This window comes from Phycodurus eques, chromosome 20 (assembly GCF_024500275.1).
Source record: "Phycodurus eques isolate BA_2022a chromosome 20, UOR_Pequ_1.1, whole genome shotgun sequence".
Lineage (NCBI taxonomy): Eukaryota > Metazoa > Chordata > Actinopteri > Syngnathiformes > Syngnathidae > Phycodurus > Phycodurus eques.
In genome coordinates, this window is record NC_084544.1 from 10,212,964 (window position 1) to 10,228,636 (window position 15,673).

The window sequence follows — 15,673 nt, forward strand, 5'->3', positions numbered from 1 at the left end:
ATGAACAAAATTGCTCGTTCTTTATGGACATTGGCGGAGTGCTGACTCCTGCCGGTTGCCTAAATGCATCATTGGGCCACGCCCCAAAAAATCAGGAAAACTAAAATGGTGGAAAACTGTTTAACACTATATCTCAGCAATTCAATACGACAGAGTACATAGTTCTCAGTCTTTGCACATTTTGGGCAATTATCTTCAAACATATTTAGAAACAAATCTCTGAATCCACTTCAGTGGGTCTCTAATGTTAACAGTATGATAGGTGCTAAGGCTCATTTTTACAGTCCACCTTAGACATCAAGTATTTTTGTCTGGTTGTCTCATGTACTGTATACACCACCACCAAGCACTTCATTTTTCATCTTCTCATGACAAAGTGCCAGCGGAGGCAGGTGGAAGCTGCTCAGCATGCTGAAGCATCTGTCTGCTCCCACCTGTGTCTCACCATCACAGCAGGTACACAGCATACCAATGCATCACGTCTAGAACCAAGCACACTTGTCTGCAAAGATTGCAAGTCTTTCACAAGTGACATCTTTGCTGCCTCTCGTTTTCAATGTGTCAGACTGAAAGTGCCTCATCTACTATTGGAATTTTGCAATTAATTCAATCATTTAAAAAAAAGAAAAAAGCCAAATATTCATCTTTATTTGAAATAAAAACAACAAAGATGTAAATTCAAACTGTACATTAATTTAAAAAACAATCATTTCCCTTATTCAGCATTCGTCGTAATACATGCAGACAAATGTTACATTGAAAGAAACAGGGTTAAGGATTTCAAATAGGAATCAATAGATCTGAAGGAAACAGAAATAGAATATTTTAAATGAATCTCAGTATAATCTATGTACAGTATTTGCAGTTTTTCATCACACTTTTTCATCATCATAAATTACAAAACTACTTCAAAAAAACGCTCATCTGAGAAAACTCACTGTCTTTTGGAAACTTAACTTAATGTTTAGATTTTTTTTTTAATGGAGTCATTTTTTTTTATTATTATTTAAGAAAACGGTATTAAATATGGATATTGTTTCGTTGTCCGCAATGTTCCTCGCACACAGGTTTCCTGAAGAAAATGTAAGAAAAAATCCATTGAAGAATGCTTCATCTTAAATGGGTCCAAAAAAAATTATAATTACAATAAAATTACCATCATGAAATAAATTATCTGTCTCAGACTGTGGACCACAACAGTGCACAATAACATTGTGTACTCGCGCAGGTCTCCTTCAGCTCTTGTGCAAACATTGAGTCACCAAAAGCAGTGCCTTGGGCTTTGACAAGAGTCTAAATACATACAAAAGAGGCTTTTTTATTTTTTTATTTTTTTTTAAAGTTGAGGACTTAAAAGTCACTTCAACAAACTCTGCCCAGGGGTTTCAGGAACATGTCTGATCACATCGTAGATTGTGGTGTGCATATCCTGAACTGACTCCAGGCGGGCCAGAGATCTGCATGATGCCTGCAGGACAGTCAGGGAGAAAAACATCAATTTAACAGCTCTAGTGGCTCAAAAATGTGTATTTGAACGACAAAAACATACCTGTGCGGATTCCATTTTTCCAGGTACAGAGACAAATTCATAGATACCAAAGTCTTCAGTTGCATCCTCATGGCCTGTTCATCAACAAATTCTCTTAGACCTTAAAGTGATAGCTTCACCTTGATTAAACCAGTCAAAGTGTAACAATATGGAGTGTTTGTATCTTATATTAGACAGGAAAAGAGTTAGCGTGATAATAGTGATAATAGTTCCACTCTTCATGGAAGACATTCTACAACAGGGGTCACCAACCTTTTGGAAACACAGAGCTACTTCTTGGTTACTGAATAATGTGAGGGGCTACCAGTTTGATACATCCATCCATTTTCTGAGCCGCTTCTCCTCACGAGGAGGCGGGGTACACCCTGAACTGGTTGCCAGCCAATCGCAGGGCACATAGAAACAAACAACCATTCGCACTCACATTCACACCTACGGGCAATTTAGAGTTGTCAATTAACCTACCATGCATGTTTTTGGGATGTGGGAGGAAACCGGAGTGCCCGGAGAAAACCCACGCGGGCACGGGGCGTACATGCAAACTCCACACAGGCGGGGCCGGGGATTGAACCCGGGTCCTCAGAACTGTGAGGCTGACGCTCTAACCAGTCTCAATATTTATAAACAATAATTTGTACTTGTCACAGTAGTTTTAATGCAACATATATATATATTTTTTTTTTTTTTTTTTGATGTGAGTATTTTTGTTCATAAGAAACTACTTTTACTCCGTTACATTGAGCCATATTTTTATGTCCACTTATTTAGTATTTTTTGCATGTTCCATTTTATTTTGTCAGAGAGTCTCGCGACACATGACTCTGTTTCACCAATCCAACATAACTACTCGTGACGTTTGACTATATTTGACCAATCAAACGGAGCCAGGTGACAGCACACAGTCTCTGCACCATGGCGCTGTACAGAAGCAAAGTTTTCAAAGGGATTAATTTGTGTAAAACACGTCAGAAAACTATAATTACCTTACAAATAGAGTGAGGATAAGTAGTATATAAAATTGATGGATGGACTTGGAAAAAGAACAGCTATGTCATGCGCTGTTATCAGTGTCTTCCTAAAATTGTTGACATTTCCATTAAGAAATCTACTTTAAATTTGAGTAAACGTTGTGGGTTATAGTAACAGTAGTCTTACTTGAGTACAATTTTTGGCTACTTATGTGGTCCTTGGGGGTGACCTGGTGCTCGCAGGCACCATGTTGGTGAAGCCCTGTTATACAAGATGATGAAGTGCGATTCATTAGAAGAAGGTCTGTGATGTCAAAGGGCATTAATGTTGTACAACATCTGTGTTGTAGTTACTACTGACTGAGGTTGGGGGGGTTTTAATTCTTCCACACCAAACTCTTCCAAACAAGTCTTTTTGAACTTTGCTTTGTGCACAGGGAAACGGTCATGCTGGAACATGAGCTTCCCCAAAGTGATCCCACAAAGTTGGGACCATTGACTTATCCAAAAATTAAGGAGTATCATCTTTGGGTATGTTTCATGTACAGGGAATGTGTACCAAAGAGTTTTACGTCTGACCTGATCGATGCGGTCGTTTCTGATCAGAGATGGGTCTGCCAAAAAAAAAAAGTTAGTCAAAGATTATTCCGAATTTGCATTTGAAACAAATTTTTCTTGAATTGGTTTGCATTTGTTCTTACCTGTTATAAATTCTCATGAGCACTGAGGATAAGATGGAAAAAGGGAAATGGAAAAATATATGTGAGGAAGCGGTAAAGAAAATGTACAATGATGTGTCATATACGAGTATGACGGTAGCATATAAAACCATCGAACCTCTCTTTGGGTGACAAGCTTTCCTAAAAAAGACAAGTAGCATGCCGCCGATGATGAGCAAAGAGCACACAGTAATAACAGCCAGCGGAGATACAGCATTATAATCTTGGGTGTGCTTCTCTTTTCCTGCAAAGAAACACAGGAGGGATGTATTTTTATCAACATTTATATTTGGGCGGCAGCGGTTCATCTGTAAGGAATTGAGCTTTGGAACTCGATGGACAATGTTGGAGTCCCGCTGCTAATTAAAAAAAACAAAATGGTGCTCTTCGCATGGCACTGGCCCATAAACCCTTATAGCGGGGTCACTCTGACATGCATGTTTCATCGCTTGCCTGAATGTGTATGATCTTCCCGCTGCGGGATTATAATCATCATGAGAAATTAAAAAATGTCATCAAAATCTTGATAGTTTGTCGTTGTGAGTTGTTGATGTAAATGAAGTCTGTAGTTAGTTAAACCCTAACCAGTAATCAACAGGAGCCATCGCTGAGCCTTTTCTCTACATCACCAAGACAACATATCTACGTTCCATTCTTCACACAGAATCCTGACATGCTATAAAACCTAGTCAACAAATACAACAGCTGTTATGCTCTGTTTACTTTCCCACACACTGAACTTTAATACAGACTCCAGCCAGAGAAACCTAGCAGCAGAGATAAAAATGCACTGTTCATGTTGCATGGGAGTCATAATCAGGTTTCAGTTCCCTGCTGAGCACAGAATCGCTAGTACTACACCTTGTAAAACCTAATCTGCTTTGGGCATGATTTGCGTAAACGTACAGTATGTTTATCTCGCACGATTCCCTGAACCACCCCACGCTTTTGCTTTGTGCCATTTTCCACCCACCTGTTCCCAGGCTGGCCACCACCAGGGTAAACTGGGTCTCGTCTTGCTTTTGTGTCACATTGTTGAAGGCGCGGCACAGGTAGTCCTCAGCCTGGGCCAGTCTGTAGGAGAGAACCTTCCAACCGCGGGCCCACGGTGATCGTCGTGTTACGCCCCTTGGAGATCCACACGTAGCTGTTGGCGGGGTTGGAATCGGCCCGGCAGTCAAAGAAGACCAGTTCTCCAGGGTTGATGGTGAACACCTCCCCTGTGCGAAGGCCTTGGTCGGAGTTCACCTCCAAGTTGTACGGGCCATCTGCGGAGGACAGAAGTTGGTCAGGGAAAACAAAACCAATCTATCTATCTACAGTACAGACAAACAACCGTTCACACTCACATTCCCACCTGTGAACAATTGAGTCTTTGATTAACCTAAAATGGCAACACAAGCACGGGGAAAATGTATACCTGTAAACTCCACAGAGGATGGCTGGAGCCAGGATTGTTACCCGAACCATAGAACTGTGAGGCAGACGTGTTAACCACTAGTTCAGCGTGCTGCCCCCTATCACTACCCTTTCAAATATAAATCCCAGTTCAGCTGAATTACTTGGTCATGTAGCTGATTTGGTACATTCCAATTTGTTAAAAAGAGCATTAGACTGTGCTATGCAGTATTTACAAATATTTCCTGTATACACTTTCCTGTCTATTGTGATTCAGGAGAATGTCCACTCACAGTAAACAGTGAGCTCCACGGCCCTCCTGCATCTCTCCTGGCTGACGGGGTTGCTAGCCACACAGCGGTAGCTTCCCTTGTCCTCCTTTTTCACAGGACTGATCAGCAGCGTGGATTTGTCTTTGGAAAAGTGATATCTGTCACTGAGACCCACAAGTACATTGTCTCTGAACCACTGAAAAACAACCCTTGTTCCTCTCTCCACTGTACATGTCCATGTAACGTTGGCCTTGTCCTCAACTACTGCAAAAGATGGGCTCTTCTCAATAACTGGCGTGGACACAGGAACTAAGGAACAAATACAAAGTTGTGCATTTAGAGGTTGCTACAATAAGTTACATGAATCGATGCATCAAACAAGCGTACTCACCATCCACAGTGACACGCACTGTCCTCTCTTCTTTGAAAACCTGCCCTGAGTTGTTAAGAAACTCTATGTTGAGGTTGAGGTGATAATCTCCCTCATCACGCTGGTTTAATCTCCGTATCAGCAAGGACATATTTGGCTCTTTAAAAAAGATGTGGTTGCGGTACATCATGTCAGTGATGGAGGACTGGTTGGTAAATGTCACCAGCATGGTCCTGATGCCACTCGTCGTGGTGTGGGACCACGTTCCCTGGATCTCTGCCTCGTCCAGCTGGAAGTACATCTCAACAGGCAGGCGTAGGGATTTTCCCTCGATGCCATGGCGGATTGAAGAAGGAACATTAATGAATTTGGCACTGATCTCTGAAAGGGGAGCAAAGAGGATATACATGAATAGATATCACTTTTTAAATTTTACCATAAACATTTTCTAAACTGGTCACATATTTTGAACAAGCATATTCTAAATGGGGAATGTTGTCTGTTTGTTTATCGGAGTGTAGCAATAATCCACATTAGCATTTCCAGATTAACAATAGAGAAAAGAGAACCATTAAAACAGCTGTGCCAACAATTAGTTCTGCACGACTGTACACCACTTCTCTAATAGTGTCAATCAAAATCGAACATTATCACCTCTGTAAAGGTAGAATTTGCGATTCAGATCTCTTGATGTCATTGAATTGTGCAGAAATGCTTAAAGATACTGTTATGTCAAGGGAGTGTAACTTATTTATGGGGGCACAGTATAATACCAAAAAAAGGCTTGGTCTCGGAGGTTATTTGGACTGCATCCTTTTCTCCAAGTTGTCCAGATCCTCAAACTGTAATGAGTTAATATTGACACAGCTCACTGTTCCCATTGTTGTCTGACAAGGACAAGACCTGTCTTTCAACCTAACGCCACACAAAACAAACATGCCGACTCTCTAAAGTCACTGGATAACTGTTGATCTGTGGCACCTCGCTGTCTGCTGTTGAAGGTAGTTGCCAGGGAAGCTTGTCGGCAGGTAACAGATGGTCAACACAATGCTGAACAACACATCAAATCAAGAACTGATGTTTCTAACCGTGCTTATATTGTGAGTCCCGCACAATATATACGACTTGAATATTAGGTCTGTTGTTTTTTTTTGTTTTGTTCTTCATTTCATTACATAAGCATCATTAATATTTCATCTGAACTGGCTCGTGTCTTTTGGTACAAAACTCTTGACAAGTTCTAATTGCTTTTTACGCACATTTTCCGTCTCGTAAGGTGAAAAAGTGGAGTGAAGTAGTTTTTTTTTTTTTTTTTTTTTTTTGGATGCCAGGATGAGCCAAGAAGCAAGCAGCATTTGAGGGGGCGGTGATACTGTGAGGCACTAACTTGCAAAGAGACGCTCACTGTTTGCTCACATTATCTTCGAACTGTCCTTTTCTCTGTTCTCATTTTACTCAAAAGTAAAAAAATATATATATATATATATAAATATATATATATATATATATATATATATATATTATATAATAATTATATATATATATATATATATACATATATATATATATATTATTATATTATATATATATTTTAATGTGAATCTGCTCCACGAAATTGCGTGTTGTTAATTCTATACAAAGATATTTAGTTGATCTACCATTAAATACCATAACTGTAGTAACCTAATAACTATTTTTATGTTAACTAGCTACACACAATTGTATTTATTTACAGGTGTTTTAACCTGCACTGTGTGTGTGTGTGTGCGTGTGCGTGTGTGTGAGTGTGTGTGTGTGTGCGTGTGTGTGTGTGTGTGTGCGTATGTCACGATAAAGTATATCACTATAATAAGTGCATTTGGTGTCCTTATCAAAATCATTCAGTCATCATGAGATGTCGCAGAATAATGAAATTCTGTGGTCTTCTAAGTGGCCAAACATTTGCACACATACCAGTAGAATGATCAGTCTCTTAAAAAATTGTTTCCTTCATTTTATAACATTATTGTTTCATTGGATGCATGTGGGCGGCACGGTGGCCGACTGGTTAGAGCGTCAGCCTCACAGTTCTGAGGAGCCGGGTTCAAGTCCCCGGCCCCGCCTGTGTGGAGTTTGCATGTTCTTCCTGTGCCTGTGTGGGTTTTCTCCGGGCACTCCGGTTTCCTCCCACATCCCAAAAACATGCGTGGTAGGTTAATTGATGACTTTAAATTGCCCGTAGGTGTGAATGCGAATGCGAATGGTTGTTTGTTTGTATGTATGTGCCCTGCGATTGGCTGGCAACCAGTTCAGGGTGTACTCCGCCTCCTGCCCGATGATAGCTGGGATAGGCTCCAGCACGCCCGCAACCCTAGTGAGGAGAAGCGGCTCAGAAAATGGATGGATGGCTGGATGGATGCATGTGATTTTGGCAAGTCCCACACGCTGCTCTGCTGGCTACAATGTGTGTAATAAGGGGTTAAATGATACTAAATCACAAAATAATTTACATGGCTTTATTGCACAAGTCATAAAACTAGGCATTTTGATCACGCATATCATGTATGTTCTATTTTCATATTTGTATTGAACATTTTGCATGTGTCCCTCAAATTACTGTCCACCCTGTCATTGTGGTAACTGTCCCCAATAAGAAACCCTCTGATGTTTTCAGTGACATTACACATCACTTTGTCTTCCTAAAATGAGGCTGAAACAAGATGGTTGCAGAATAAATATTTACACTTGTGTTTCATAATTTACCATGCCACGTTCTTCTAATTTAAAACAATTTTCCCATTGGAAACAGTCGTTCCAAATTGCCAGGTCATCACAAATCCTTTATTGACTGTACAGACATTATTTTAAGTAAACCGGAGTACCAGGACAAAACCCACGCAGTCAGGGGCAGAATATGCAAACGCCACATGAACCCGTATAAGCTCATAACTGTGAGGTGGATGTCTTAACCAGTCACTCATCCTGTCACCTTAGAAGGGGTAATCATCAATAATTAATCAATATTCAAACATGTATCATCCGGGCCTGATCCAGATGGCAGGAATTTCCATTTAATGTGGAAAATTCTATTTGCACGTTCATCTGATCTTGTTTACAAATCTAATCAGATCTGGTTGGTGTGCTTATAGTGAGGCGCAACAGCTAGAATTAGGTCATGTTTAGGTAGGTAGAGATCCAAGATGCATTCTGGATCCAAGAGAACAAAATGCAAAACAAATTGTGCTGTTCTGAAATTTGAATTGAACTTTAACAACTTCATTTTTGTAATCCCTCACTTAAGCAATGTCCTGCAGTAACTAACACATAAATTAAATATGGCGTAAAAAGTTTTACCCCACACCCCCATACACACGCGCACACCGCCGCCTCCATCCTTTCTGACCAAACGCTGCTTCCTCCTGTGTTCCTCAACGTTTCCATGTTGCTTATCACCATGGCTTAACTCACTTCTGGCCGTTATGTACTAAATAATAGATGCAGCACCCACACCCCTGCAACACGTTCCGCTCTCCCAGGCCTGCAGGCGAGTTTCTGTGTGTGTTCTCGTGTTGGTGCGTGTGTGTGCGTGCGTTGTCAAAAGCAGGCGTGTGCCTTCGTTTACACCAGCTGGGACACACTGAAAAGACAAAATGAGGAGAAGTGTGGCGAGCCCGCTGCTTAACTGTTGTCCCCAAACAGAGTGGTCATTGTTGTGGTCATACGCTGCTGCAGTGATGGTGGAGATTGTACCACACACACACACACATACACTTTCAAGATAATGAGAGGCACAGATGCACTTTCAAACAATTACAAGTGAAGGCCCATACATACACACACCTGCCTCTTATCACCCTCACAACCATGTAAGTTGTTTGGGTACTAAATAAAGTCATCCGATGCGTGTCAAAACGCAAGTGTAATACCAAGCTCAGCCCCCGTTTGAGGTAAGACAAACACATCTCCTTCAGGATGTAGCTGTTGTCCCAAACTTTAAATTAGGGGACAATCCACTTTTTTAGATGCTGTGTTTGTGTAAGGTTTAAAATGAGTCACCGTGTGTTTGTGATGCTCACTTCTTGTTTCCACGGACTTTCATAGCTGGCGACAGTCAAAAGACAAAGTTACACTGTGAGGATTATGGAAAGCATGTGTAAATTAAGTATATATAGGCCACACAATTTAACTAAAAACATATTTTAATGTAATCCGTACAGTTTAGAATATAACATCCCTCTTCGTAAACAAAGCTGGATTCCTTTTTGAGTGAGTTTCTGCTCTGTATGTATTTTTATTTTAAGCCAAACATTTTTTTCCAATTTCAGTATCAAGACGGCATCTCAGATGTGCATACTTAGTAAAGACAAAGTCCTCACTGAACATTTTGTCACCCAAAACAAACAACAAAACCCTTTAGTTCGCCTTGCTCTTGCCAACCCAACACATGGCTTAGAACGCTGATACACAATCACATCATCCCAACAGCAGCGCTCACCTGTTAGGAGGACCAGAAGCGAGCAAACGCAAAGTGCCATTCTCCCTGTGGCCTCCATGGCATCTTATTCTCTTGGGACTTATAAGGAATGAGAGATGAACGAAGGAGGCGGTGGAATGGTGATAGAGGAGGGAGGAGAAAAGTGTGACTGGTTGTGGTGACTACATTTGCCAGGGAAATGAGAGGAGCTAGTTTCAGCGGCAAGGCCCCTCCCATGTGACATCAGGTGGGGGAAGAAGAAGACGTCCACCTGGCTGAGTCACAGGACAGTATGGTCCTCACATGCACATAGTCCTGAGGCTGAGGGTTTCATTTCATAAGAGAAACTGAGACATGAACATGTAAACGAATAGTTTTGACACCAGAATGGAAGTGGAATGTTTACGCAATAACACCACCTGTCTACTTCAACCCTTCAGAAATAAAAAAAGAAAAAAGAAAAAGGGCAGACAGAAGGCAAACTTTGAAGTGCTAAAATTTGGTTTTGTGACATAGTAAAAAGTGGTCACGCTGTTATACAACGGATACGTATGATTTTGTAAATGGCAAAACCGATACTGCGGTGCCCCATTGTTAACGTCACTGACCTTGAAGTTGCCCTCAAGGTACAGACCCTCATCAAGCTGAAAGAGATATGTGGCTTGACAACATTTTTTCATTTTATTTATATAGTTTTCACCCCCAGGAAGTGAAAAATAACAAAACAGTGAAAGATAAGAAGAGCTGTACAATATTTGTTGTAAATTGTGACGGGTCACATGGCCATTGAATATGTGATGATACTTGGCACAGATCTAATGAATTAACCCATTGTTGGCAGTGTAAATGAACGCCTCATTTGGTGATGGCACCATGAAGAGAAAAGGAACAATCGGGCGTGAAGATTTATGTAACACACACACACTCACACACAGAAATAAATACCAATAATATGTTGCAAATAGGAGATACAACAATCCATCCATTCATCCATTTTCCATACCGCTTATCCTCACTATCCGCTGACTCTGAGTGAGAGGCGGGGACCACCCTTAACTGGTCGCCAGCCATTCACAGAGATAGAGTAATGTTTACAGGAATGTAAGGTGTTGTTGACAGCCAAATTCTTCTGATTTAAAAACAAATTTCCCATTGGGAACAATTCTTGCAGTTTTCCAGGCCAAATGTCAAATGAGGCTTTAAAAGCTTGAGAAAAAAAAATCCAGCCAGTCTCGGTGCTCTCAAATTCTGTGTCCGCATGTCCACTGAATGTGCAGAAACCACGCCCTACTTGAAAGTCAATCAAATACCACTACTATAACCTGGAAAAATGGATTGCTACTTCAGCTGATATCTTTATTATGCCTACATGACTACCTAACTACCTGTTTGAGCTGCAGAAATATCCACTTAAAAGCTCTGATGGCTCTGGTCGTCGTGGGCCTATTCCGTGCACGCTAAAGTGGCTACACCGGCCTGAAGTCCTGGTCACACACTGTTGGTCAAGTCAGACCCCCCCCCACCCCTCCTCACACTTCTGCCTTTCTCTGCGTGATGTCCGTGCACTCGTGGCCGACAGCGAGGCGCTCTAAAGTGGCCACACCAGAACTAAGTCCCAGTCCACATGCTGGCTGTCAAGTGATGCATTTCTGGAGTGTAGGCACAGCGGATAACCACTGATGCGAAGGAAGGCACTCAATTTCTAGTATAATACGGAGGGGCCACTAATGCCGGGGCCCAAGTGTGGCCTGCTTTAGCCACACCCAAAATATCTGTAAATCTGAAATGGTGAATGGTGACTAGTCTTTGCACATAATTTTCAGCAATGATCTTCAAGCATGTATAATGTATTAATAACAAATGTGTGAATTCAAGTTGAAGAGGTCTTTAACAATCGGAAAGAAAAGTCAACCATTGTATAATAAAACTCAATAAAGTAAAACTATTAATCCTTAGAAGTTGTATTTCAGACACGTAATGGACCTGGAACATGAAGTTGTTTGCACCTACTGGTGTTTTAAAAGTACTGAATAAATAGTTTAGTATTGTGACATAGCAACAGCTTGGTAAAACTGATTTTTGTATGCAACTGATATAACAATAATGTCTCGCATATTCTCAGTTCACTATTCACAGTCACCCATTCCTGTTTTTTGGGGGTTTTTTTCCTGTGGAACCAGATATTATCTGAGAAACTCACCTCTTTTTGCATTTTTTTTTTTTTTTTATAAACAAATCATCTACAAAACATTTATTTTTAAGCTTAATGTTTTAAGGTGGTTGAGAATTATATTCAACTTTTTTTGGGATCATCTTTTGCGGCATATTTACAGTTTCAATTATGAATATAGGCAGACAAAATTAGGATGGGACTGGGAGCATCAATTACTTGCGATTCCCTCTTCACAAGAGGGCTCGTTCCCTACCACCTACAAATAGTGAGGGATTACTATAAATTAATTTTATAGCTCAAATTGTACTGAGCAGTCAGTAAGTGCTGTACTTTACAAGGTTTTCAGAGAATAAATGGTCACTTATTAACAGGCTTGTTTCAATATAATTCATTGGACCTCCTGTGTTATATATTGAACCATGTCTGTTTTATATATATATATATATATATATATATATATCGTAGGTGCACAGTGACTGTCTGAACACACTGTATAACAAATATAGACTATAGTTGTGCAAAAAAAAAAAACAATCAGTGTATGGTCCATTAGTGCAATAGTAAATGGCCACAATCAAGGATTTTTGTTGGAATATTATGCTTTTGATTAGAATTTGCATGTGTACTTCAAGAAATGTTCTGTGAATGTCTTATAAAGGATTATGGAAAACCTAATCTTATTCTTATACAAGTAAGACATATTACTTTACAATATACTGGTTTTCTGATATTGTTAGTGTATTTGAAAAAGTACTGACATAGAACGAAACTATTTATGTTTTTTTTTACTTAATTACTCGGGGGAGGGGGGGGGGTTGTTTTGTTTTGTTTTGTTTTTGTTTTGTTTTGTTTTTACTGCGAGTTGCAATTTAACCAATAGATGGAGTCATTGCATCATCTCCATCGTGTGCTAAGATCCACCAAGTCATCGTTGCAGCACTTCACTGTGAAGTTTATTCTACACTCTTGAGACTAAGCTAACTATTTCTGTGGCATTGCATGCTTCATCCGCACCACTTCCCAACCCAACTGGTTTGTGAGGCAAACTGAAGTAATGTTTTTTTGGGTTTTTTTCATATTCTGACTTATGTGTTTACTGCTCTGAATGGGTTCATCATCCAGTTTGATACAGTAACAGCCTGGAAAATAAACATCATTTATCATTTAATCATTTTCTGATCTTGTGATGCGTTGAAACTAGATATAACTGCTTCAAGGCAAGTTGTGGACAATGCCTGCTTGCTTTATTTCGCATCATGTGACTGTAAAAAAAAAAAAAAAACTTCCACCATCTATTCTTGAGGTTTCTTTATTATTTGTCATTCTCTGAAGCTAATTTTAAGATATTTGGAATATGCATGCTTCAAGTCAGGAGTGATGTGTATATTTGAGTGCCTACATGATCCTACCATCTTGTTGACTATTAAACAGCTGAAGATCCATAATAAGCAACAACTACTACAATATGCACCCACTATACACTATCTGTGAATGTGTGTTTAGTTCTTATTCAACAAGAAGAAATGATATCGCGGAACACAAATGAAACCTAATGCTGTGACCTTTTGACTTGGTGAGCGATACTCTTAGAAGCTGGATCCATCCCATCATATGGTCACCGTAGCCTTTAAATAATCTACTTTTTTTATTTCAGTATTGTGCATTGGAATACTTTATAAATCACCCTTAACTGAGGACTCTTTTAAATAACTATGACAGAAATAACCACTCAATTGTTTTGTCATCAATACACTCAAATTGATTACCACGCAAACACAACTCTTGTGCATTTTATCAGATATAATACAACGTGACCTGACATGAGTGCTCTCCAACAACCAGGGCGCAAGAGCTGAGTCACACACATACGACACAACCTCAAATGGGGGCCCTCTTGGTGCCGTTGCAAATGTCACTTTTTCCATTTTCAGCCTCCCAGTCCACAGCTCTACTTGACTGCACTGCAAGCATCATGCTTTTCATCTTCATTCTCATCATCCTGTCATGTCCTTATGAACTTGTGGGACAATGTTTTCTTTGACGTACGTGAATGGCACATTTAATTCCCTCAGTCTTTTGACTTTCACCACGGAGGAAGCACTACCTGTTTATTAAAGAGACTTGTAAAAAGAGCCAAACCAATTTCCACAACTTTATGTGGTGGTAGTGGTGGTGCTTGGCCCAAGGAAGGACATGTTACATAAGGTCAAGTTATCCACTATTTCCCATCGCATACAGTGTGTTGGACTCGTGGCTAGCTTGTCTGCCTCACACGTTCGATTGTAATTGATGAATCGACTTTGACTCAACTTTTACTCCATTGTAGTCAACTACAAAAAAAAAAAAACTTTAGTCGCTCAGCTCCTAGCAGCTAAAAACCTTTTCTGTTTTGTTGATCCTTCTTCTCTATTCCTGCTCACTGGACGCTTTGACCTCCATCTGCAGGCACTCAGAGCAGACACAGCACAGCAGCCCACATCAAGGCCACACTATTGGCACGATATGCGCCACTGTGATACAGGCTCACATACCTCTTTCTCTCTCTGACAAGTGGCATATAGAAGATCAATACTGCTGTATATTTTTCACAAATGGACTTTGATTCTGTCTGAAAGGACGAACACATTTACAAACACCTTCACAGGCACTCTATCGTTTACTCTTCAATTGAAAACTTGAAGTGAGTACATGCACCAGTGCCTTTGAGGTTCTTGATGAACGGAAGTCATGCTTCTGATTACAACTTGAAATGCTTTTTGGCTTTCCTTGCGCAAATGTCACCCTCTAACTGAAAGAGAGAGAGAGAGATTTAAAAGAAGTAGCTAGGCAGCAAAGAAAAGGGGTGGGGATGTTTGCATGGCATGTGAGTGATTTGATTGGATAGCTACGTTCCATTCACACGCGAAAATGTATAACACAAGGAAACTGGGAATGCTGAATGCACATTCAGTGCACATGCAGTGCGTGGGCGTATGCATGTACATGCTATGCACTTAAGTTTGCACAGGAATGACACTTTGTTCACCATTGAACCTTTGTATCACTTTCAGAGGAACCGGCTTATTTGCTTACATGAACAGAGGGCCGAACAGGAACTAAACTTCATTCATAATAATCTGCAAGTTTGAAGTGTGTGTCAATATGCAGTGTATGTCAAAATGTTTAAAAATGCAAATATGTTACTTATTTTCACTACTTCTTTGAATACCAACTTCATTGTGTGTTCGTGTGCATGTGACACTGTCTGGTGGAAGGAGCCTCACCCTTTTAACGCATTCCATTATCTAGCGCCCACGCACACACCATGTGACCTGCAGTCAATGACAGGAAGTAAGCCAATGTCAAATCCTGCTGTCTGTAACCCAGATCCTCTTCTCTCTTTGACTGCCGTCAAACACGCACTTGACAATATACAGTAAATCTAAACCTATGCGTGTACGATAAGAATAATTGTCTATAGAATCCAAGTTACTGAATGTGACTCTTAACAGTAGTTGGCACTGATCAAATGTATTTGTGTTGACGTTCACACTCTTTAGCTTGACATTTCTAGGAAGAAAGTGCAAAAACAAATGTTCTCACATAGACTTGGTGTAACACTCAATCTCTTATTGTGCAAAAGGTGGAGCAAATGAAGAAACAGCAAAGCCTTTAATTATGAAATTTGTCAACTGGTGTAGAATATCTTCGTTAACATTTACCGTGGCCTTTGAAATGAAAGTGAACATTTATTCCATCACTGCATGCACTCTTTAATTTCCCTGTAGAGTG

At 40.2% G+C, this 15,673-nt stretch overlaps 1 protein-coding gene across 1 annotated transcript; it reads right to left on the reverse strand.

Moving 5' to 3' along the window:
- Positions 1-637: 637 nt before the first annotated feature.
- hepacam2 (HEPACAM family member 2) lies at positions 638-9,909 on the reverse strand. Its single transcript, XM_061664862.1, is given in 10 exon segments — positions 638-1,468; positions 1,550-1,623; positions 3,097-3,131; positions 3,219-3,240; positions 3,355-3,480; positions 4,210-4,324; positions 4,326-4,504; positions 4,928-5,215; positions 5,298-5,657; positions 9,751-9,909. Coding segments are annotated over 10 exon segments (1,368 nt in total). The 5' UTR covers positions 9,809-9,909; the 3' UTR covers positions 638-1,357.
- Between the last annotated feature and the right edge of the window lie 5,764 nt (positions 9,910-15,673).